General features: G+C 44.7%; 2 protein-coding genes across 3 annotated transcripts in view; one reads left to right on the forward strand and one right to left on the reverse strand.

Annotated features, from left to right (window-relative positions):
• LOC126163122 (adenylyl cyclase 78C-like) overlaps positions 1-24501 on the reverse strand; it is an 812464-nt gene that overhangs the window by 210826 nt on the left and 577137 nt on the right. The gene's annotated exons all lie outside the window — the stretch shown is intronic.
• LOC126163126 (uncharacterized) lies at positions 8580-16141 on the forward strand. Its single transcript, XM_049920051.1, has 3 exons — positions 8580-8711; positions 10883-11041; positions 14671-16141. Exons 1-3 carry the CDS (start codon positions 8663-8665, stop codon positions 15009-15011), a joined length of 549 nt encoding a protein of 182 aa, XP_049776008.1. The 5' UTR covers positions 8580-8662; the 3' UTR covers positions 15012-16141.

Here is a 24501-nt window from a genome sequence, read left to right on the forward strand (position 1 = left end):
CTCTGTACAACCTCTGAAAGTTTGTCGGTGCAGTTTGTAACGGAACATATTAAAGGCATTACTTTACCGAAGTATGCGATACCCTCCAAATTCAACCAGTTTAATGAGTATTTATGATTATAGAAAACTTATTGTGTATGTTAACAATGATTGCATAACATGTCTGCATAAACAGTCAACCCATTAAATTATACTGAATAACTGACCCACACAAAAGTTTATATCACTTGATCACTGATACAGCAAATGTCATCATGTAAAAACACTGAGTTCATCTTAAATAATTAATATGAAGTACGTAAAATAGTGGCCAACTTAGGTATTTTGGATCTCCTTAAATAAAAATCACCCAGTGAAACCTATTTGTTCACTAGGAGCGTTTTCACTCAGTATTCACGTAATCAATCATATTTTAGACGAAAACCAATGTAATTCTTAATAATTCATGTTATTTACTTATTTATGCAAATTAGAGAAGTCAATTGACAAACTTCTAAAAAACGGCCTTTTTGTAACAAAGAATTATTCTGTCAAGTCAACAAATCTGTCTGTCATTTTAATAACATGTTATATTATGTCACTCGATGCAAATTAATAACTTTTCTGCACAAATTATGATAACAGATGTACATGTGACTTATAAACTATATCTCTTTTTAGTAGTTCTTTGACAATGTTATAAATACGAGCAGCAAGAAGGGTCGAGGGGCAGTCGGAATGTCACTTTGGTAAAGTGTGTTTGTGTGTTATTGTTTGAGGTGGATAAACAATGCAAAGAACATGTAACGGAAGTACTACTTTGTGTTGAGTCATGGTCTTTGGTGGACAGTGTAATTAAGATGGTCACCAGAGTAATAAATATTTGAAGTTTACATATTTGTTGGTTTCGCTCGTTCTTTATCATCAAAAGCACATAAAAAACACGGGACCTCATGTTTTTAACCCTAGACAACCAGATTTAGAGCCAGCATCAGCATCGAGACACAGCAGCGATCCAGCAAGTAGCAGCGATTATCACAACACAATGCATTTTAATGGCGTCAACCTAACATCAAGTGCTAACAAGCTCCGTAAATGGGAGTGAAATAGTGCGATTATAGCAATTAGCTATATCTACGACCAGGCGACCATTACAAGTTCTAGTTCACCCCGTATGCTCATCAGCAGTTAAATTAGAGACATAAACTCAGTAGCGTGAAATACACTCTTTCATCCTGACGATGGCGCTGACGTAACGTGGTTTGCACTTTACGAGACTTCGAAAGTGTGAAGGCTTGCCATCCCGTATCATGACTGCTCAACTGATGCCAGCAATTCAGCGAGATTTCTGGGAACTGGGCCCAGGCGATCATATCCTTATCACAAGAACGTCAGTAGCGCCAAGCACTTTTCCCGTCATTTCAGCTGTTCGCTTCTCGTTAATTAGCTCAGTCACAACAGTGCATCCTGTGCGTCGCTGTTATTTTTCAAATCGAATGACGGCTGTGAAGTCTAAACCAGCACCTGTTTAAACGAATCTGAATGTGACTCAGAGCACGAACTCTTCAGTTTCTTTCGTCATCAAGACCGTCGGCCTCCACCAAATGTTCAAGTGACTTCACTTCATAAACTATAGTTTCCAGTTCTAAGTTTATGATTGTGTGGGAACACGAGAGTTTACAGCAAGTGTCCAGCAGCACTCTTGATTTGCGGCCGTGAGGCATGCAGTTGTAATGAGGATGTGTATTGACTGTTATTAATAGAGACAGGGAAACAAGCCAGTGGAACAACTGACGGACTGGAGAGGTAGACGTAATTATGACTAAAAAATGAAATGGAGAGAGAGAGACATGTATCCACAACACGTGCGAAAGATTTCCCAACGTAGAGAAACCGTTTGATAATGTAAAATGGTGCAAGACGTTGGAAATTCTCAGGGAAAGAGTTAGAAGCAGTGATAAACTACAGGCTAGAAGGGTCATAAGCAATATGTACAAGAATCAAGAGGGAACAATAAGGATGGAATAGTAAGAATGAAGTGTTGGGATTAAAATGGGTGTAAGTAGGCATACAGTCTTTCGCACAGCTAATCAGTATGTACTGCACATCAAAGGAGCAAAAGATGGATATGAAATATGGGTTCAGAACTGGGATTAAAATTCAGATTGAAGTGAAATCTGTTCAAATGGTTCAAATCTCTCTGAGTACTATGGGATTTAACATCTGAGATCATCAGTCCCCTAGAACTTAGAACTACTTAAACCTAACTAACCGAAGAACATCACACACATCCATGCCCGAGGCAGGATTCGAACCTGCGACAGTAGCAGTCACGCGATTCCGGACTGAAGCGCCCAGAACCGCTCGGCCACCGCGGCCGGCGGGAAATCTGTGCATATTATAAAAATGTATGTGTGTATGTATGTTCCACATCTCCCTCTAAACCACTGGACCAATTTCAACTGTACTTGTTACACAGCGACCTTACTGTCAGGCAACAATCGCTTTGGAGGTAAGAACCACATACCTGTGAAAGCGGTGGGGGTGAAAAATTACGAATTTACAGACTTTAGTCACCCATTATTTAAGAGTGAGAGCACTTACAACCAAACCTTCAGATGTCAGAGACTCGGATCCGTACCAAACGTTGTGTGTCGATAGAGTATCAATCAAAACACCGATTTAGTTCGTGGTGTGTGTTGTTGTCTAGTACAACATGCGTCAACTGTAATTAAAAGTAGCACGAGAACTAGGGGCAAAGGAAAAGTTTAACTGTGAGTGATTCAATTGTAGATCTTGCGTGAGTGAGTAGGTAGAGGGTGAGATTGCAGATCCGAAGGTGCGCGATCAAAGCCCACCGAAGATAATTTCTTTTAAGTTTTTACGCGTGAAACTGTTATATGGGAGAACATTTTCCTGACGTGTAAAAGGACTTTTCGGAGTTTGTAGCAATACTCTTTTGGGAGTCTGCTTTCGCAGTACGTTTGAGTAGATGGGTGTGATGTTCTGTCGCACATGCCCGACAGAACACCACATCTGTCTACAGAAATGTATCTATAGATTCGCTACATTCACCTAACGAAGCGAAAACAGGCTGCCAAAAGAACATTGCTAAAAACTCCGAAAAATTACGTGTCAGGAAAATGTTCTCCCATATAATAGTTTCACGTATAAAGAGTTAATAAAACTGTTATTAGTGGGGTTTGACCACAGGACCTTCAGTATGACAATCTCACGCTCTACCAACCTTTTTTTTTGCATTTCTTTCGTTGTATCTGGTCGTAGCGGACGTCACATGACATCCGTTGAAGATCGCTGTCGATCCTTTCATTCAATTTTTTTTTTATTACAGACACCAGCCAACACTCTAACCGAACTCGCTGAGCTCCCATGCAAGCGTCGAAACCCACCTACCCGAGATCTACAATTGCATCATTCACAGTTATGCTTTTCCTTTGCTCCATAGTTCTGGTGTTACTTATTAATTAACATTTACGCATGTTCTACTGGACGACAGCACATAGCACAAACTATATCGGAATTTTGGTTGATAGTCTATCGACATAAACAATGTTTGGTACCGATCTGTGTTTCTGACATCTGGAGGTTTGGGTCTTAGTGACTTCTACCGAAATTTACACATAATTTGAAATCATTACGAGATTTTTTTCTCGCTGACAGTCCCTACAAAATAATGAAAGGCAAACAGTTTATCACTTACTACTTTTCCACAGTTCATGCAGTAAAATGACTTTTTGTTTTTTTTGTGGTTTTAGGGCGCACAACTACAATGGTCATTAGCGCCCAGACTAAGTTAGGAATGCACTGCGAGGCACAAGGTTAAAACAGCAATTAAAAGGGACAACACTATAAAAGACATATTAACAGGCATAGGAATAAAAAAAAAACAGCATTATCAAATGTCCTTAGAGAGGTTTGTCAAGTGGATAAAACGAAGAACGCAAGCAGCTGCTCCTGGGTCATTCGCTAAAATGGCATCCAGAGTACATGGCAGACCACGATCAACACGCAGTGGATTAAAATTCGGACAGGACGTTAAAATGTGGCGTACCGTCAGCAATTGCCCACATGGGCAGAACGGCGCCGGCGCAGCCGTCAGCAGATGGCGATGGCTGAACCGGCAGTGTCCAATCCGTAACCGGGCCAAAACGACCTCCCCCCGCCGAGAAGGGCGTGAAGAGGTCGTCCAAACCGTGGGAAGAGGTTTCAATGCCCGAAGCTTGTTGTCCATAAGTGTAGCCCAATCGGCATGCCACAGTGATAAAATGCGCTTGCAAATGACTCTGCTACAATCGGATGAAGGGACACAACAAGGAGGTGTCCGAGGCTGGAGGACCGCAGCCTTGGCCGCGGCATCTGCAGCTTCGTTCCCAGGGATACCGACACGGCCAGGAACCCACATAAAGGTAACTGGAGAACCGTCGTCCGCTAGCTGCTGAAGAGAACGTTGGATCCGGTGCACGAAAGGGTGAACCGGATACGGATCACTGAGGCTCTGGATGGCGCTCAGGGAATAAGAGCAGATGACATAAGGAGAATGTCGGTGGCGGCAGATGTAAAGAACAGCCTGGTAGAGGGCAAAGAGCTCAGCTGTGAAGACCGAACAATGGCCATGGAGCCGGTATTTGAAACTTTGTGCCCCGACAATAAAAGAACACCCGACCCCGTCATTGGTCTTAGACCCATCTGTATAAATGAAGATCACATTAACGAACTTCGAACGAAGTTCGACAAACCGGGAGCGGTATACCGAAGCTGGGGTAGCCCCCTTTGGGAGCGAGCTGAGGTCAAGGTGAACGCGAACCTGAACCTGGAGCCAAGGTGGCGTTTGGCTTTCGCCCACTCGAAAGGTTGCAGGGAGTGAAAAATCAAGGTGCTGAAGGAGGCGACGAAAGCGAACTCCAGGGGGTAGCAGAGCAGATACATACAACCTGTATTGACGGTCGAGAGAATCGTCAAAAAAGGAACGATAAAACGGGTGGTCGGGCATTGACAATAGCCGACAGGCATACCGACAAAGCAGTATATGGCGCCGGTAGGTTAGTGGCAATTCACCGGCTTCAGCAAGAAGACTCTCGACGGAACTAGTATAGAACGCTCCGATCGCAAGACGTAAACCCCGATGTTGTATGGAGTTGAGGCGGCGTAAGATGGTCGGCCGTGCCGAGGAGTATAAGAAGGTCCCATAATCCAGCTTTGAGCGGACGATCGACCGATATAGGCGAAGTAGGACGGTTCGATCCGCTCCCCACAACATACCGCTGAGGACAGGGAGGACATTTAGAGAACGGGTACAACGGGGAGCCAAATATGACGTTAAAATTTATTACTTCATTACAACTTAATGCATTCACAACACATTTAGCAGACACTACGCAATACAGAACTGAATGTAACTGCAAAATTATTTCATTGTACGACCGTAGTCCAGGAGATATGACGTCATGAACAATGAGCTGTGTGAAAAACGGCAGCATGACATTTAAATTTATTACTTCTTTGGTAGAAACTCTGTTCACAACAAATTTCGCAGACAGTGTCGACGTGTGTCGCTGAATGTATCTGCAATGCTATATCGTTATAAGAGACATAGTTCAGGAGAAAGGGCGTCAGGAACAGTGAGATGCGTGAAAAACAACCCCATCATGCATGACGTCTAAGTTCATTGCTTCGTTGCTGCTAACATCATGGGCAACAATAATTGCAGTCTGAGTGTACCAAAAAAGTATATCATTGCGCGGCACATAAGTCAGGAGGTATGACGTCACAAGCATAAAGCACGAGGCCAGACCGTGCGTGGTACGGGCATGGATGTACAGCTACAGGGTGGGGCAAATAAAAGTGGTCCGGACAAAGAAATGGTTCAAATGGCTCTGAGTACTATGGGACTTAACTGCTAAGGTCATCAGTCCCCTAGAACTTAGAACTACTTAAACCTAACCAACCTGACATCACACACATCCATGCCCGAGGCAGCATTCGAACCTGCGACCGTAGCGGTCGCGTGGTTCCGCTCTGTAGCGCCTACAACCGCTCGGTCACCCCGGCCGGCTCTTCCGGACACTTTGAATCCATTTGTGGCAGTGTTAACCGAAGAGTAAAAGAGCTACAATTACTTCCAACAGGATGGAGCAACTGCCCATACACCCGGCCGAACCTTGGAGCACGTTTACACAATCTTCACATCTGACGGAACTGTTAACAAAGACCAGTCTAGTCGAAGCCCTAGCTGGCCTCCCAGGTCAGCTGATCTGTCAGTGTGCGATTACCTTGTGTGGGGATCCGTCAAGTCTAAGGTGTATCGCAACAAACCTCACAGTCTTCAAGAACTGCAGCGGAAAATTTCGGATGAGACTGTAGCAATTTCAGCAGTTCAGCTTCGATCCGCCTCCTAACTTCGTCGCCACAAAATGACAACGAACTTCTCCATGACAACGCAAGGCCTCACGCAGGTCTGCTCATACGAGAGGAGATCACAAAACTCCATTGGCATGTTCTCCTTCATCCTCCCTACATCCCAGAACTCGCACCTTCCGACATTCATCTGTTTGGTCTGAGTACGGAAAAACGCCGCGGGAAGCAGTGCGTGAATCATGAGGAAGTTATTGTTGCGGCAAGAAGTTGACTTCCACGTCGACCAGTGGAATGGTACTATGTGGGCACACAGGCTGTCCAAGTAAGGCAGTCGCGTTGAACGGAGATTATGTTGAAAAATATAGACTTTTGTAGCAAAAAGATTGGGGAATAATATTTTTAGTGGAATCCTGAATAAAACTATCCTGCTTTAAAAAAAAAATGTTGGCTTACTTATTGAACTATCGTCGTGTAATATACACTACCGGCCACTAAAATTGCTACACCAAGAAGAAATGCAGATGATAAACGGGTATTCATTGGACAAATATATTTTACTAGAACTGACATGTGATTCCGTTTTCACGCAATTTGGATGCATAGATCCTGAGAAATCAGTACCCAGAACAACCACCTCTGGCCGTAATAACGACCTTGATACGCCTGGTCATTGAGTCAAACAGAGCTTGGATGACGTGTACAGTTACAGCTGCCCATACAGCTTCAACACGATACCACAGTTAGCGACTGGCGTATTGTGGCGAGCCAGTTGTTCGGCCACCATCGACCAGACGTTTTCAGCTAGTGAGAGATCTGGAGAATGTGCTGGCCAGGGCAGCAGTCGAACATTTTATGTGTCCAGAAAGGCCCGTACAGGACCTGCAACATGCGGTTGTGCATTATCCTGCTGAAATGTAGGGTTTCGCAGGGATCGAATGAAGGGTAGAGCCACGGGTCGTAACACATCTGAAATGTAACGTCCACTGTTGAAAGTGCCGTCGATGCGAACAAGAGGTGACCGACACGAATAACCAATAGCACCCCATACCATCACGCCGGGTGACACGCCAGTATGGCCATAACGAATACGGGCTTCCAATGTGCGTTCACCGCGATGTCGCCAAACACGGATGCGACCATCACGATGCTGTAAACAGAACCTGGATTCATCCGAAAAAAAGAGGTTTTGCCATTCGTGCACCCAGGTTCGTCGTCGAGTACACCATCGCAAGCGCTCCTGTCTGTGATGCAGCGTCAAGGGTAACCGCACCCACGGTCTCCGAGCTGATAGTCCATGCTGCTGCAAACGTCGTCGAACTGTTCGTGCAGATGGTTGTTGTCTTGCAAACTTCCCCATCTGTTGACTCAGGGATCGAGACGTGCCTGTACGATCCGTTATAGCCATGCGGATAAGATGCCTGTCATCTCGACTGCTGGTGATACGAGGCCGTTGGGATCCAGCACGGCGTTCCGTATTACCCTCCTGAACCCACCGATTCCATACGCTGCTACAGTCACTGGATTTCGACCAACGCGAGCAGCAATGTTGCAATACGATAAACCGCAATCTGCGATACGCTGCAATCCGAACTTTAATCAAGTCGGAAACGTGATGGTACTCTTTTCGCCTCCTTACACGAGGCATCACAACAGCGTTTCACCAGGCAACGCCGGTCAACTGCTGTTTGTGTATGAGAAATCGGTTGGAAACTTTCCTCATGTCAGCACGTTTTAGGTGTCGCCACCGGCGCCAACCTTGTGTGAATGCTCTGAAAAGCTAGATCATTTGCATATCACAGCATCTTCTTCCTGTCGGTTAAATTTCAGGTCTGTAGCACGTCATCTTCGTGGTGTAACAATTTTAATGGCCAGCAGTGTAGTTTGGGGAGGCGTGGCATGATTCCATGCCTCCGCCACCCATCTCTTCGCCCCTTGGACTGGCGCCTGTTGTTTGATTGACATCCACATGTGATTCACGAGAGCTTTTTCATGAGAGTTACTGAGTCGCTAATGTTAGCTATCCGACGTGCCACCGTTTTGTCTCTTTCCCTCCGCCACTGTATGAGCCCACGCGCTTGAGTATATGCCAACTCTCGCACAGCGTCTGTGGACAATGGCTGCTGGCTGAATGAGTGCTGTGCAAACGCGGCAAACAGAGCAGCGGAAGAAGACGGCGTCCTCTGTTGTTCGGAGCTCTGGTGCTGGCGGATGCCGTGGGGCACGCAGGCACTGCTAACAGCACCTGGGGGACTTATATAAACGTCGGCCGGGAGACGGACTGTGGTTGACACTGCGCCTCGAAGACGCCATGCTCCGCCACTCGATCGCTGCATTCTTGCTGGTGGCTGCGTGCTCTGGTAAGATACTTGAGCGTAGGGATGTCTGCAACTTTTCTTCTACCGCAGTTGAAATTCTATGCGAGGGTAGTCTGAAAAGTTTCCGACCCCATCAAGAGGACGGCAGCACTTGTCAACCAAAGATCAGAAATTAGTATGCGCTTACCTATTAAGGCAATCACCCAAATTTCAGCTATTCTGGACGGACAATTGTCGCTTGACGGTTGGTTTAATGGCTCGATGCGCGTGTTTTTGTGAAAATGGACAAATTCGAGGATCGAGCTGTCATTAGATTTTTGTTTATGAAAGGCAGTATGCCTATGCAAATTAAACAGTAATTGGCTGCTGTTTACGCGACTCTGCACCATCATTTACCACCGTGAAATTTAGAGCAGCTGAATTTAAACTTGGGTGGCGATGAACGTCCGAGACGGTCAAAAACCTCAATCACTGACGATAACATTGTTCAAGTTCACCAAATGTTGCTAGAGAACCGTCGAACTAGCGTGAAAGAGATAACAGTGGCTTTGAGCTTAAGTAAACAATGTGAAACTTCCTGGCAGATTAAAACTGTGTGCCGGACCGAGACTCGAACTCGGGACCTTTGCCTTTCGCGGGCAAGTGCTCTACCATCTGAGCTACGCAAGTTTCATATCAGCGCACACTCCTCTGCAGAGTGAAAATTTTCATTCTGTTTCACTAAACAACGTGTCTGTCAGCCACTGACTGAAAATTTGAGGATGAGGAAGCTCAACGTATATTTGGTACCACGAATGTTCATTCTTCGTCGTCTCACACCTCAGTGGTTACCATGGCGGAAAGCCACGAACTGCTGTTTCAGCTGCTTGCTGCTTGACCACCCTCATTCTTGACCAGATCTTTTTTTTTTTTGTTCCCTTGGCTAAAAGTTGAGCTTGGAGACAAAAATTTTTGTTGAATGAAGAAGCCATAGCCTTCGTAAACAACTATTTTACAGAGAAAGACAGTAACTATTATTTGTACAGGTTAAAGAGATGGGAGCATTGGTGGGGAAAGTATAAAAAACTTACAAGGTGGAAGAGGGCAATGAAAGCAGCAGATAATCCTAATAAACATAGACCAGCGGTTTCTCCGATACGACGTATACACAAGTGCAGACATGCCAATGTTACGACAAAAGCTAGTTCCAGGTAGCATAACCCACAGCGAATAGCATACGCATTGTGCACATATAGAAACTGAAAATGTTGCCAAGAGTCCATACTTTTTCACCTGCATAAATGGCTGTCATCCACTTCATATAAGGGCGGCCAAATGGCAAGAGGTAGCGCTGTTCCATTACGAAGTGTATCCTCAGAGAACACAACCGGACAGTATAGTTCTCACTATGTCCAATAGTGCCCGTGCGAGACATCCTCTACAACTTTTGCCTCTATACGGAAATTATTCTCTGACGTCTTAAGACATATCCTATCATCTAGTCTAAACCTTTGAAACAACTGTAACAACCTACAACTATGGCGGTCAGAGTAACAACGGCTAAATGTGTCATGGTTATTTTGCGTCTTGCATATACTAAATAAATATCTCCTGAATAATACTTTCACCCTGCAGTGAAGTGTGTGCTGTTACTGCCCGCTGGCCGCCGAAGGCAAGGTTCCGGGTTCAAATACCGGTTAGGCACGCAATTTTAATACGCCAGGAAGTTTAATAACAGCGAAAATGTGGAGTTTTGAAACATTACGAGGGGGCGGGGGGAGGGGGGGGGGGTGAGAGGGGATGGAGGTACTGCTAGAAGTAAAGCTGTGATGGCGGGTCGTGAGTCGTGCGAGGATCGCTCAGTCGATAAGAGCAATGCCCACGTAAGTCAAGTTTCCATTTCCATGTCCAGGTCCGACATACACTTTAATTGCGTCAATAAGTTTGCTGAGTAAATAAATAAGTGAAAAGGAATTTGAAAGAATGTGTGAATAAATGGGGCAACACTTGAGCACTTGCAGTGCTTCCTGTGACAGGCGTTTAACAAAACCCTCTGCTACAGGCATATCATGGGAAATGAACAGGTTTTTCAGGTTCGAGTTTCATCCCCCTCTCGTATCCTTTTGTCGTCGACAGTTACCAATGGGTACGGATAAAGAGTTATTTGACGCCACTAACATCGAGGCAAGTGGCTGCAGCGCTGATGTGTAATGCGTTTTGTGTTTCTATTTTAGGCAACCTGTATCCCAGATTCGAGAAGGTGGTCCGAGACCCGTCGGTATTCGACCTGCTCTACAGTACCACAGCTGGTGCTCATAATGAAACTTGGTACTTCGATGATCCAGTCAACGTGACCTCTTTCATCATCCCAACGCAGATGACTTGGTCCTCAGGTACGTTACTCACACAAAAACACTTGTTTCGACTCTATTGCGATCTGTCTAATGAACAATGCTGTAGTGCTTGCACAAAATAGCTTATCCCCTGCACAGAAATCTATTCTCGTTCTCAGCGCTGGGAGAGTCGATACTTTTGAGCCGAAAGGGTGGGCTTAGTTGCCGTCACCTGCTGAGCTGGGCGCTTTGTCTCACTTGTTCATTCGTTGATTTTCTTATTCGGTGCTCTAGTCAGGGACTATTGATAAGCATGAGAGGAGGCTGCAGCTGTTGAACTCTACCTTCCCTCTCGCAGGGTGGCTGGTCACAACGGAGCCGGCACCACTGCCGCTGTGCCCCCATCTACGACTCCGTCTGCGCATGTACTGGCCAAGTTATTTTGTGCGCAGTCTATCAAGGAAATTGCCTGCAAGTTTGTATTTATCGTGAAAGCCCACATCATTACAAATAACGCAGAAAGAAACGGAGTCCAGAATGAGGCTCACTGCACCAACCACGAGTGACGGTGTCGTAGCGATGAGGCTCCAAGTGGCGTGCGCTTGCTGCCGTCCTTCCTATATCGCACGCCGGAGAGAGTTCTCGTGATTTGGAGTCACCGGAGGCGTGGCTCAGTGGGAGCACACCACTGAACCCACCAGACCCACGTGACCACTACCAGGGTCAGAAAGCAACTTGCAATTCTGTTGCCAACAGTGACGCCCATGGGGTGGTACTGAACATGTTACCACGCCATGGATACTAATTGCGACCTCTCATTGTGACGTGAAACAATCCAGTTTTATAACACACCTTCTCTGTGAAAAATATGGCAATATGCTAAGTATCTGCATGATTGTCTAAGTTGCCTTTATTTCAGACACAGTGCTTTATTCATGACGTCGCTCAGTTCAGTCTCTATCTCTATCTCTGCACCCCCCCCCCCCCCCCCCACCACACACATACCTGTATTACACAGGGTGCTAAAGAAAGGGTCTAATAGTTTGAGAGGTGGTACTACTCACCAAAACAAGAAAGAAAGCCAAGTAAACATGGGCTCTAGAAAGCCTACCTTACGAGCCATCAACACTTGTTCAATAGAATAGATGTGAAACTTCATGACAGATTAAAACTGTGTGCCCGACCGAGACTCGAACTCGGGACCTTTGCCTTTCGCGGGCAAGTGCTCTACCATCTGAGCTACCGAAGCACGACTCACGCCCGGTACTCACAGCTTTACTTCTGCCAGCACCTCGTCTCCTACCTTCCAAACATGCGGAGACATGGCTCTGCAATATCCTTTCTTTCAGGAGTGCTAGTTCTGCAAGGTTCGCAGGAGAGCTTCTGTAAAGTTTGGAAGGTAGGAGACGAGGTGCTGGCAGAAGTAAAGCTGTGAGTACCGGGCGTGAGTCGTGCTTCGGTAGCTCAGATGGTAGAGCACTTGCCCGCGAAAGGCAAAGGACCCGAGTTCGAGTCTCGGTCGGGCACACAGTTTCAATCTGCCAGGAAGTTTCACATCAGCGCACACTCCGCTGCAGAGTGAAAATCTCATTCAAAACAGATGTGTTTCACAGTGTCGAAGAGGAACAAGTGTTCATAGCTCTTAGGGTATGAGTTTTGGAGCCCATGTTTACTGGACGATTTTTACTTGTTTTGGTCCACATTACCTCCCCTCGAGATACGGAAAACAAAAAGCTTGCCGTAAAAGAGATCTCTCTCATACTACCGAAGATGAAGAAGTACCCTTAGCTCTTAACTGAACTCCACCCGAATAGGCCGTGAGGGCCCAACGGTACCGACCGGCCGCCGTGTCATCCTGAGCCCACAGGCTTCACCGGATGCGGATATGGAGGGGCATGTTCTCAGCACACCGCTCTCCCGTCTGTATGTCAGTTTCCGAGACCGGAGCCACTACTTCTCAATCAAGTAGCTCCTCAGTTTGCCTCACAAGGGCTGAGTGCACCCCGCTTGGCAACAGCGCTCGGCAGACCGTATGGTCACCCATCCAAGGGCTAGCCCAGCCCGATAGCGCTTAACTTCGGTGATTTGACGGGAACCGGTGTAACCACTCAGTAAGTGGTCAAAGAAGATGGCTGAATAACTTCTTTCTGTGCTGTACTAACACTAAGTGTACGATAGTGCAAATCACTTCTGCTTCACGTATCACATTCAAGAGTACGAATGCAGATGTTTTTGAGAGGTAATTAAATATTTCGTAAAATAATGGAATTCGTTTATGTGAGGCACTTTTTAGCTTTTATTTCCATACACAAAGCAAATAACATGCTCTAATGTTTACAACAAACTTAATAAGAGAGTTAGTTCTGTTAGTGTGTCCGACTGTTTAAATAGCTGACTGCTAGAAGTTCTTGAGTTGACAGCACATGTTATCCATATTACATGCACGTGCGAAACAAACACTTTCTTTTTCAATGATTATGTGCCCTGGAAAATGACGAGACTTTACTGAATGAAAAATCATTGTATCATGTATTCAGCTTCAAATTCTGATATGGTCTACTAGGCAAAAGTTGCAGACCAGCTGCGACATAGTCGCGTATACGAACAGTGATCCAGTAATGTCAAATGTTTTTTATTCCAATCTTGCAATAATGACTCTGTAGACGATGTGGCCTATTCTACACCTTATTTTAGATCTATTTGACGATGCTGTGCTGATTATATTTATATGTTTTGACGACGTCATTATGGCGTTATCACTTTAGGTCATGATGTAGAAAAGGTCTGAGGATGGTCATTTACGGACTGAAACCGGCCATCGTCAAAAGAATTGATATTTCGATCAAAGACTGGAATAAAAAATATTTAAAAGTTGCATAACTCAGACATTTAAGAAGGTCTGTAACATTTTGCTTCCACTTCAGGTTCTTATCAGTACAAAGCTCCGTCTGAGCAGGCCTCGGAAGGCCCAAAGGTACCGCCCGTTTACCGTGTCGTCCTCAGTCAACAGGCGTCACCATAAGCGGCTATGGAGGCGCATGTGCATCTGGTCAACACATCGTTCTCCCAGCTGCTGATAGTTTTCATGACCGAAGCCTTTACTTCTGATTCATTTAGTTCCTCAGTTGGATCGAAACGACTGAATGCACCTTCCTTGCCAAGCGTACTCTCCAGGCCTGGACAGTCAATCATCCAAGTACTAGCCAAGCTCAATAGCGCTTAACTTCGGTGATCTGACCAGAGTTCCCATGTGATAAGGCTTCTGGCTTATCAATGTAAACACTTAAGAACTTAGAATATTCTCTTTCATTTACTGATTTACCATCACGTATTATTTCTAATGCTTTGGTCAGACTTCCTATGCATGGAAATCTGTATGTTGTGTTTCTAAGTTCGATAATAGTCCATTTGCAGATAATACTTACTAATTTTCAAGAACATTTTATTTAGGGTTTCAAGTATTGAAATTTGTCAATTAGTTTCGATTATAATATCTGCACAGTCAGCAAAAAGAACTGTTTCTGCTTCTAGGATAAATGATCACAGATAACAACGACAAAAATGGACACAATGTCGATACATGTAGTAAAGTCATAATGGTTATTGTCCGTTCTGAAGATGGGGAGACTGCAGGTGAAAATTACTGCCGAGCTCACTTAAAAAAAAATTTCTTTTCTTCCTTCTGACAGGTCCAGAGGCGAACGGAACGTACGTGGAGGACGTGGAACTGCTAATCTACGAGGTGTATGACCGTTCGGAGACCTACCTGGTGGGCAACGGTTCATACTCTGGGACGGTCAGCATGGGTAAAACGCTCCACATACCCGTGATGAATATCACGACTGGAGGCGAGCTATACGTTAGACAGTACCTCACCAGTCTGGGATACAACTACATCCTCAGCTTCCACTTCAAGACGACCGGAATGTACCCCTGGTATATGACGCGTACATTTACCTCGTATTCCCCTGTGAATTATTACACTAACGAAGAGGGTTTAGCTATTGGACTAACTTTCAGCAATGCCTAGAACTACATTGGTTCGGTGAACAGTATTCGGGTACAATTTTTTTCCATCCTCATATCGCTTCAGGGTCGGCTAAATGTCCCTTATTGACGAATTCTCCTCCGTTTTGTTTCCTTCTTAGCGGGCACGACCGACAGTGTTCTTATAATTGAAGCAGATAACCAAATTGTACTTCACGCAGCAGTTACCGGAAAAGGCTTCAGAAATTACGCGTAACTATTAAACAGAAGATCACGGGAAAAATTAAAAATATACCTGTACAAGAATGGGAAAATTTTTGCTAATATGTACATTTTCGGTTTCATAATTTAAACTTTCGAGCAGTTAGCACATTTAGAACTTTAGATGTATTTGTAATTCCTATCAGAAACATTAGTTTAAAAATTAAAAGCAGGAAAGGGAAGTACAAGTTACGGGAATAGAACTGTTCAACACATGTTGTACTTATAAAATAAATTACATGTTACAAAACACAGCATTATTACAGTTCGACTAGTTTAGCCCAGAAGTGGGCGAAGTCGACTGGATCCTGAGTTTTTGACATTACGTGGTAAAGTGTGCATTTCGAAGGGGATGGGGATGGGGTGATTGCCCGTGATCGGGGCAGGAGTATGTGTAGGGTTGTCTGGATCTTACCACTATTGCCGTATGTTACGTGTTTTTTGACAATAGCGTCGGGATAGTACTTAAAAACTGTAACTGTAACAAAGAAGTGGCACAAATTAACAATTAGTGACGATCTGAAACAGATGCTGTGAACACTGCATACAATTCAATATTTTTCTTAACTGTCATCCTGAGTCATCAACTCGTGTCGAGTTTAAATATTCTTACATTCCACATTTCTCTTCTACACTCCTATGCGCGGTGATGTGACAAGTGGCCACAGCTGAACTTTGAAGTGCGTTTCCATAACACCTCTCATCTTCTTCGAATACCGAACTGTGAACGATGAGTGAAGACTGAGAGGCGTATGTATAACGATTATAATTCATTTCCTTTATTGGAAGCCGTCTTATTCATCGACAACACATCCTTGACTTATATGCCTGTTAAGGTACACTTTGCTCTCATGTCATTGTTTATGTGTAAAATAACCATGGGTTTCAAATAAAGTTGAGATTTATATTATAGTTTTCTAATATTTGTTTTCATACCATTACTGCACAATAAAGCTGTTAATTTATGCAGTGTATTTTGTGTGTATCTCCCAGCATTTATTGAGATTAATATGTATATGAAAATTTCTGTGAGGATGAAATAAAATTATATAGTGACAACAATGAAACGTCTTTGGCAGATTCCACAAAATTCACTTCACCAAGCGAAGGATACAAGAGGGTGCCAATGTAAATGTGTCATTAATACTTGTATGAGTTTCTGGGACTTGAAGAGTAAGAATATATCTTTTTAGAAGTTTACTGCTGTTTTCAAAATTAATGTCACTTTTATGAAAGATAACTGCCATACCGTAATGATGCGTAACGATTGTTAGCACCCGATAAATTGTTGTAAGAATTCGGTTTATTGGTATTATAAGCTCTTTGCGCGAAGAATGTGTTATTACATCTTCCATAGTTAATTCGTATAATTCACATTAAGAATCGTTTGGTGTTTGCATTAGGTAGAGATAATCCACCACTAAATGGATTTCATTCTCTATACCTCAGTTCTTATGTAACTGACCAATTTCTCCCACTCAACAGAAAGTCAGAACTTGAAAAACAGATGTCTATACAGAGTGAGTCAAAAAAAGACGTTACAATTTTGGAATGATATAGGAATTTATTGAGGTAACTTACAGGATCGGTAGATGTGTCGTTTTGTAGCAAACGACCTCAAGTTTCACATAAAACTGCCAAGTGTCATTTTGGTTCGATGTGACTACCATTTTTACTGGCGAACATACCACCGGTAATCAATTTCTTCCAACCTCGTTGCAGCAAATCGACCGTAACTTGTGCAACGGCAGCATAGATTCGATTTTTCAGTCGGTCAAATTTTTTGATAGGGGATGAATATACACACGGTCTTTAATGAAACCCCGGAGAAAGAAATACAATGGTCTCTGGGAAGCGAGGTGGCCACACGAATGGCTCTTCTTGGCCAATTAACCGACCTGGGAAGTGGTTATCGAGAAAACCTCGAACTTCTACAAGGAAATGGGACGGTGCACCGTCTTGCTGATAGTAAACCATCCCATCTCGGTCATCTTCATCGATCTTTGGAATTAAAAAACTTCGAAAATTGTACAGTCCTTTTTTATGCACCCTTTAAAGCAAGAATCTGATAAAATACATAGCACATCAAACAAATACGACAGGACGCAGACTTTCACACACACATATGAGTCAAACCATTATGACCATCTGCTTGATATCGCCTTGCTCCGTCTTTGGAAAACGAAGTGCCAGTTTTGTGGGGCATGGATTCGAAAGTCATTGACATCTTTCCGGAGGTGTATGGCACCAGATGCCTAGACTCAGGTCACTCAATTCCGTTAAATCACAGGTCTGTTGTATGTGGACACGGAGCTGGCGTCCGGTAGTGCCCCAAATGGGTTCCATCGGGTTCAGATCAAGCCAGTTTGGTAGTAAAGTCATTAAACCACTATAGTACGATTCTAGCCTTGTGATACGAACAGTTCCCTTATGGATATGCTAAAGCCGCGAGGGAAGACAAGGATGAAGGTATGTAGGCCGGCTAGTGTGGCCGAGCGGTTCTAGGCGTTTCAGTCTGGAACCGCGCGACCGCTACGGTCGCAGGTTCGAATCCTGCCTTGGGCATGGATGTGTGTGATGTCCTTAGGTTAGTTAGGTTACGTAGTTCTAAGTTTTAGGGAACTGATGACCTCAGAAGTTAAGTCCCATAGTGCTCAGAGCCATTTGAACCAAGATATGTAGACGGTCCTCAAAAATGTTCATGTAGTCCACCACAGCTGTGATGATGCCTTTGATAAGGGATTCTCAAAGTTTTTTGGTCGAACCCCATTCGGAAAAAGAAGTTATTTTGCTCCCCCTCCTCTCCGCCTCTCGTTTGAAAACATCAGAGTTCAACTATTTTTTAAAAATTGTTATACATTTGTATTATTCAAAAGTTGTGGAAGTAACCAATTGAAATCAGCCTATAAGTAACGACGGCTGCGTGTGCACCTCCAAATGACGACAGAGCAATAGTCAACATTTAAATGCCAATTTAAAAAAAGCTATGTCCAAACTGATCAACCAAAAAGTAAATAAAGAAGAGTGAAAATGCATACGGTTCAAAATCCGGAAGACATTTGTGGATTTAGTGTGATGTGTGTCCCTGAATTTGTGAAGAAAGCAAATCCACTCCTGGTTGGACCTTTGAAACAGCAACTCACAGATCTGTTTCCAGTTGTGGTCGAGACCGATGTTTCGCCTTGATTAATGCCACTGCGAAAAATATTAACTCCTACAAGTAAATACACACATCAAGAAAATTTTTCCATCATCTCGGTTCCGAGAGTTCTGGAACCTGTACAGAAAATTGGAATAGAGATCATCATAAACATCATTTCCGTCCTTTTTATTGCTCATGAAAACCACGCATTGCACGTCATATCACCATACAGCGAGACCTTAAGAGATACTGGTTCAGATTGTTGTACACACCAGTACCTATAATACCCAGTAGCACGTCCTCTTGCATTGATGCATGCCATGCCTTGGTCCAGATTGTCCCACTCCTCAACGGCGATTCGGAGTAGACCCCTCAGAGAAGTTGGTGGGTCACGTCGTCCGTAAACAGCCCTTTTCAATCTATCCCAGGCATGTTCGGTAGGGTTCATGTCTGGAGGACTTGCTGGCCACTCTATTCGAGCGATTTCTTTATCCTGAAGGAAGTCAGTCACAAGATGTGCACGGTGACGGTGCGAATTATCGTCCATGAAGACGAATGCCTCTCCAGTATGCAGCCGATATGGTTGCACTATCGGTCGGAGGATGGCATTCACGTATCGTACAGCCGTTACAGCGCCTTCCATGACCACCAGCGGCGTACGTCGGCCTCTCATAATGCCACCCCAAAACAGCAGGGGACCTCCACCTTGCTGCACTCGCTGGACAGTGTGTCTAAGGCGTTCAGCCTGACCGGGTTGCCTCTAAACATGTCTGGTTGAAGGCATATGCGACACTCATCGCTCAAGAAAACGTGATGCCAATCCTGAGCGGTCCATTCGGTATATTGTTGGGCTCATCTGTACCGCGCTGCATGGTGTGGTTGCAAAGATGGACCTCGCCATGGACGTCGCATCATGCAGCCTATTGCGCACAGCCTGAGTCGTAACACGACGTCCTGTGGCTGCACAAGAAGCATGGTGGAGTAGCTGTGAGAGTTCCTCCGAGCCATAATCCGTAGGTAGCGGTCATCCACTGCAGTAGTAGCCCTTGGGCGGCCTGAGCGAGGCATGTCATAGACATTTCCTGTCTCTCTGTATCTCCTCCATATCCGACAACATCGCTTTGGGACACTCCGAGACTCCTGGCGCGAAGTAGCAATGTGGACGTGATCAGGCATGGTTGAACTACAGACAACACGAGCCGTGTACCTCCTTCCTCGTGGAATGACTGGAACTGATCGGCTGTCGGAGCCCCTCCGTCTAATAGGCGCTGCTCATGCTTGTTGTTTACATCTTGAGTGGGTTTAGTGACATCTCTGAACAGTCAAAGGGACTGTGTGTGTGATATAATATCCACAATCAACGTCTCTCTTCAGGAGTTGTGGGAACTGGGGTGATGCAAAACTTTTTTGGTGTGTGTATGTGTGAAGGGTAATAATACGACCGCTGTGCCTCTTGGTAAATTGGTATATTTGCTGACCGGGGTGGCCGAGTGGTTCTAGGCGCTATAGTCTGGAACCGTGCGAGCACTACGGTCGCAGGTTCGAATCCTGCCTCGGGGATGGATGTGTGTGACGTCCTTAGGTTAGTTAGGTTTAAGTAGTTCTAAGTTCTAGGGGACTGATGACCTTAGCAGTTAAGTCCCATAGTGCTCAGAGCCATTTGAACCATTTGGGATATTCACTCCGAGCGTGCACCGTAAATTTTCAAGAGATTTCGACTTGAATTAATTTGTATTCTGTCACTTGAGAGGTGAATCAGATCCTTCTGTTCTTCTGTTGACAGGTGTTCTGTTATGATCGAATCTAAAGGATATGGATCCAATGATACTAAGATGAAGGTTCTGGAAATTTATTCTTCAACTGTTGACGAAAGTTTTCGAAATGCACTACGCCAATTCTACTACGAGGGAAGTCAAATAAAAGCCGAACACTGACCACGACGAGCCCATGGATGGTTCTCTGTAATCACAATACGTGTTAAGACATTTATCCCACTGGGAGACGAGACGATCAACTCCTGTTTCGTGGACCACGGTCGGCCGCTGACGGATCAACAACAGCACTTATTCTTGCACTTCCTCGTCGACTGAACCCGACGTCTACTCATATCTTTCAGCAGTTCCCTAAAGATTTGAAAATCGTATGGGCTGTACGGAAGATGGTGCAGAGTTTACCAACTAAATCGCTCAGTCGTTCAGCACTTTGTCCCATTTGCAGTGTGGGAGCGGGTGGTATCCTGCTACAGGATGATTTCGTCCGACAGCATTCCGACAGCCCCGGAGGCAAACAACAAAGCCAGCAGCGGAAACATCCCGCATATCCAACGCCAAAGCAATCTAAGCTGTTCACACAAGTTTCGGTAAGGACATTATGACTTCCTTCTTGGCCTCTGCTCTTCGAGTTCCTGGAGCGTGGAAACGCAATTAATGCGCAGTGCTGTGGATACTTCGCAGAAATGCGATGCGCTGTACAGTCAAAAAGCCCAGGAATGCTGCCAGACGGAACCATCCAGTTGCGCCGGCCGGGGTGGCCGAGCGGTTCTAGGCGCTACAGACTGGAACCGCGCGACTGCTACGGTCGCAGGTTCGACTCCTGCCTCGGGCATGGTTGTATGTGATGTCCTTATGTTAGTTAGGTTTAAGTAGTTCTCAATTATAGGGGACAGATGACCTCAGACGTTAAGTCCCATAGTACTCAGAGCCATTTGAACCATTCTGTATCACTATAACGACCGTCTCCACATCGGCAATCGGACGAAGGCGATCCCTCAGCGATTTAGTTGGGAAACGCTGCAACATCCTCTGTTCAGCCCGGATCTTCCACCATGTGATTTTCACATCTTTGGCGACCTGAAGAAAGACGTGCGTGACTGTTGGTTTCACTAGGACAAGGAAATAGAAGAGTGGGTGCAGTTGCGTGTCCATCAGCGGCTGACCGTATTCGACGATACAGGAAATGGTTCAAATGGCTTTAAGGACTATGGGACTTAACTTCTGATGTCATCAGTCCCCTAGAACTTAGAACTAATTAAACCCAACTAACCTAAGGACATCACACACATCCATGCCCGAGGCAGAATTCGAATCTGCGACCGTAGCGGTCGCGCGGTTCCAGACTGTAGCACCTAGAACCGCTCGGCCACCCCGGCCGGCGCAACTGGATGGTTCCGTCTGGCAGCATTCCTGGGCTTACGTTAATTCGAGCACAGGACGGAAACCACCGAAGAAATTTTACAGTTGCAGCTGATCGTTCAAAATATAATCCTTATTGTTGTAACTGTGTTTAAAATTCAGAAGTTCTTCCAATAAATCCAACCTACACTATGCAATCAAAAGTATCCGGACACCTGGCTGAAAATTACTTACAAGTTCGTGGCGCCCTCCATCGGTAATGCTGGAATTCAATATGGTGTTGGCCCACCCTTATCCTTGATGGAAGCTTCCACTCTCGCAGGAATACGTTCAATCAGGGCCTAGAACGTTTCTTGGGGAATTGCAGCCCATTCTTCACGGAGTGCTTCACTGAGCAGACGTATCGATGTCCGTCGATGAGGTCTGGCACGAAGTCGGCGTTCCAAAACATCCCAGAGATGTACTGTATGATTCAAGTCTGGACTCTGTGCAGGCCAGTCCATTACAGGGATGTTATTGTTGTGTAACCACTCCGGTGCAGGCCGAACATTATGAACAGGTGCTCGATCATGGTGAAAGATGAAATCGCCATTCCCGAACAGTGGGAAGCAAGAAGGTGCCCAAAACATCAATGTGTCCCTATGTTGTGATAATGCCACGCAAAACAACAAGGGGTGCAAGCTCCACACCATAACACTCCCGTCTCCGAATTTTACTGTTGGCACTACACATGCTGGCAGATGACGTTCACGGGCATTCGCTATACCCACAGCCTGCCATCGAAAATGGCTCTGAGCACTATGGGACTTAACATCTGAGGTCACCAGGCCCCTAGAACTTAGAACTAACGAAACCTAACTAACGTAAGGACATCACACACATCCATGCCCGAGGCAGGATTCGAATCTGCGACCGTAGCGGCCCTGCCATCGGATCGCCACATTAGGTACCATGATTCGTCACTCCACACATCGTTTTTTCACTGTCAATCGTACAATGTTTACGCTCATTACACCAGGCGAGGCGTCGTTTGGCATTTACCGGCGTTAATGTGTGAGTTATGAGCAGCCGCTCGACCATGAAATCCAAGTTTTCTCACCTCTCGCCTAACTCTCATAGTACTTGCAGCGAATCCTGATGCAGTTTGGAATTTCTGTACGATGCTTTGGATAGATGTCTTCCTATTTTACATTACGACCCTCTTCGAGTGTCGGCGTTCTCTGTCAATCAACAGACGAGGTCGGCCTGCACGCTTTTGTGCTGTACGGGCCCCTTCACTTACCACTTCACTATCAAATCGGAAACAGTGGACCTAGGGGTGTTTAGGAGTGTGGAGATCTCGCTTACAGACGTATGACACAAGTGATACCCAATCACCTGACCACGTTCGAAGTTCGCGAGTTCCATGGAGCGCCCCATTCTGCTCTCTCACGATGTCCAATTACTACTGAGGTCGCTGATAGGGAGTACCTGGCAGTAGGTGGCAGCACAATGCACCTAATATGAAAAACGTATATTTTTGCGGGTGTCCGGATACTTTTTATCACATAGTGTATATCCCTTCTCCTCTCTACGCAAAATAACGATATATTCCAAATTATTGAGGGAATATCCGCTTTGCTCCAAATGTTCAGCGTATGTAGAGTTATTATTATTTAGATCCCCTTGCCCAGTAAATGAAGGCACAAACGATGAATTAGATCAACCGTTTCTCGACTTAAATCAGTTTCAAGAAACAATTGTGTTTACAAAAGAACTGGAAAACAGCAGCAGAGAATTGAATTACCGTGATCTTACATTACAAGACGAGAAAGTAGACTTCAGTATTTTCCGTAAGAAAACTTTTTCTGATTATATCATTCCATCTGACTCAGGACGCCCCCAAGTCCATAAACTGGCCTAGTATCCATCGAGCACCGATTATTCCATTAACAACATGATATCAAATTAATTAAATCTATAGCTACCAACAACGAATATAATCCCTCAGTAGTTGACAGAATTTTAGATGAGAAAACCTCTAAAGAATGTTCCACTTTAGGTGATAGCAAACGGGAAGATGTGGAAGGGTATAGAAGCTTTATTTCCGTACCGTTTCTAGATAATATTTCGTATAAAATTAGACATCTTTCTAAGAAATACAGCTACAATGTGTCTTTTTTAGCTAATAACAACTTTAGAGAAAAGTTAATACACAACGTAGAACGTAAGGAAGATCCATTTCCACAATTGTGGATTTACTAGATGAAATGTAATGAATGTCCACGTTTTTATGTAGATCAGACGGGGAGGGAAATTAAAAATAGATACAAGGAACATTTACTGAGCAAAGTGGCTCCACATAGGCTGAAGATTGCATTCAAGACAGATATTCCCCGAGTCATTTGGGAGATACCGTTATTTCGTGTAGAGAGGAGGAGGGATATAGGTTAGATTTATTGGAAGAACTTCAAATTTTTAAACACAGTTTCATCAATAAGGATTATATTTTGAACGACCAACTGCAACTGAAAAATAAAAATTTCTTCGGTGGTTTTCATCCTGTGCTCGAATTAACGTAATTATTACGTCGGGCTAGTTTACCGTCTTCTGAACGCCAAACTCTTCATAAGCGTTCCCAGTAAAATGTTGTACATGTTTGTATCATCACATCACTTCCCATGTCATTTTCATAAGGCTAGTTGTCCTATTGTAGCAATTTTTGCTGCTTTCTGTCACTCACTGTCTTCGGGATTCGCCTTAGAATGTTTCGATTTCAACATGTGGTACAGTTACATCAGCTGCTAGCTGCGGCTACAGACCGCAGGGCCTATCAGCACCATGTAGCCTAAGTTTTCTCATTTTCTGTTCAGGCACGAATGTTGCTCCGTCAGTTGCGTATTTATCCATTACTGGTAAAAAAAAAGATTCAAATGGTTCTGAGCACTATGGGGCTTAACATCTGTGGTCATCAGTCCCCTAGAACTTAGAACTACTTAAACCTAACTAACCTAAGGACA

This window comes from Schistocerca cancellata, chromosome 2 (genome assembly GCF_023864275.1).
Source record: "Schistocerca cancellata isolate TAMUIC-IGC-003103 chromosome 2, iqSchCanc2.1, whole genome shotgun sequence".
Lineage (NCBI taxonomy): Eukaryota > Metazoa > Arthropoda > Insecta > Orthoptera > Acrididae > Schistocerca > Schistocerca cancellata.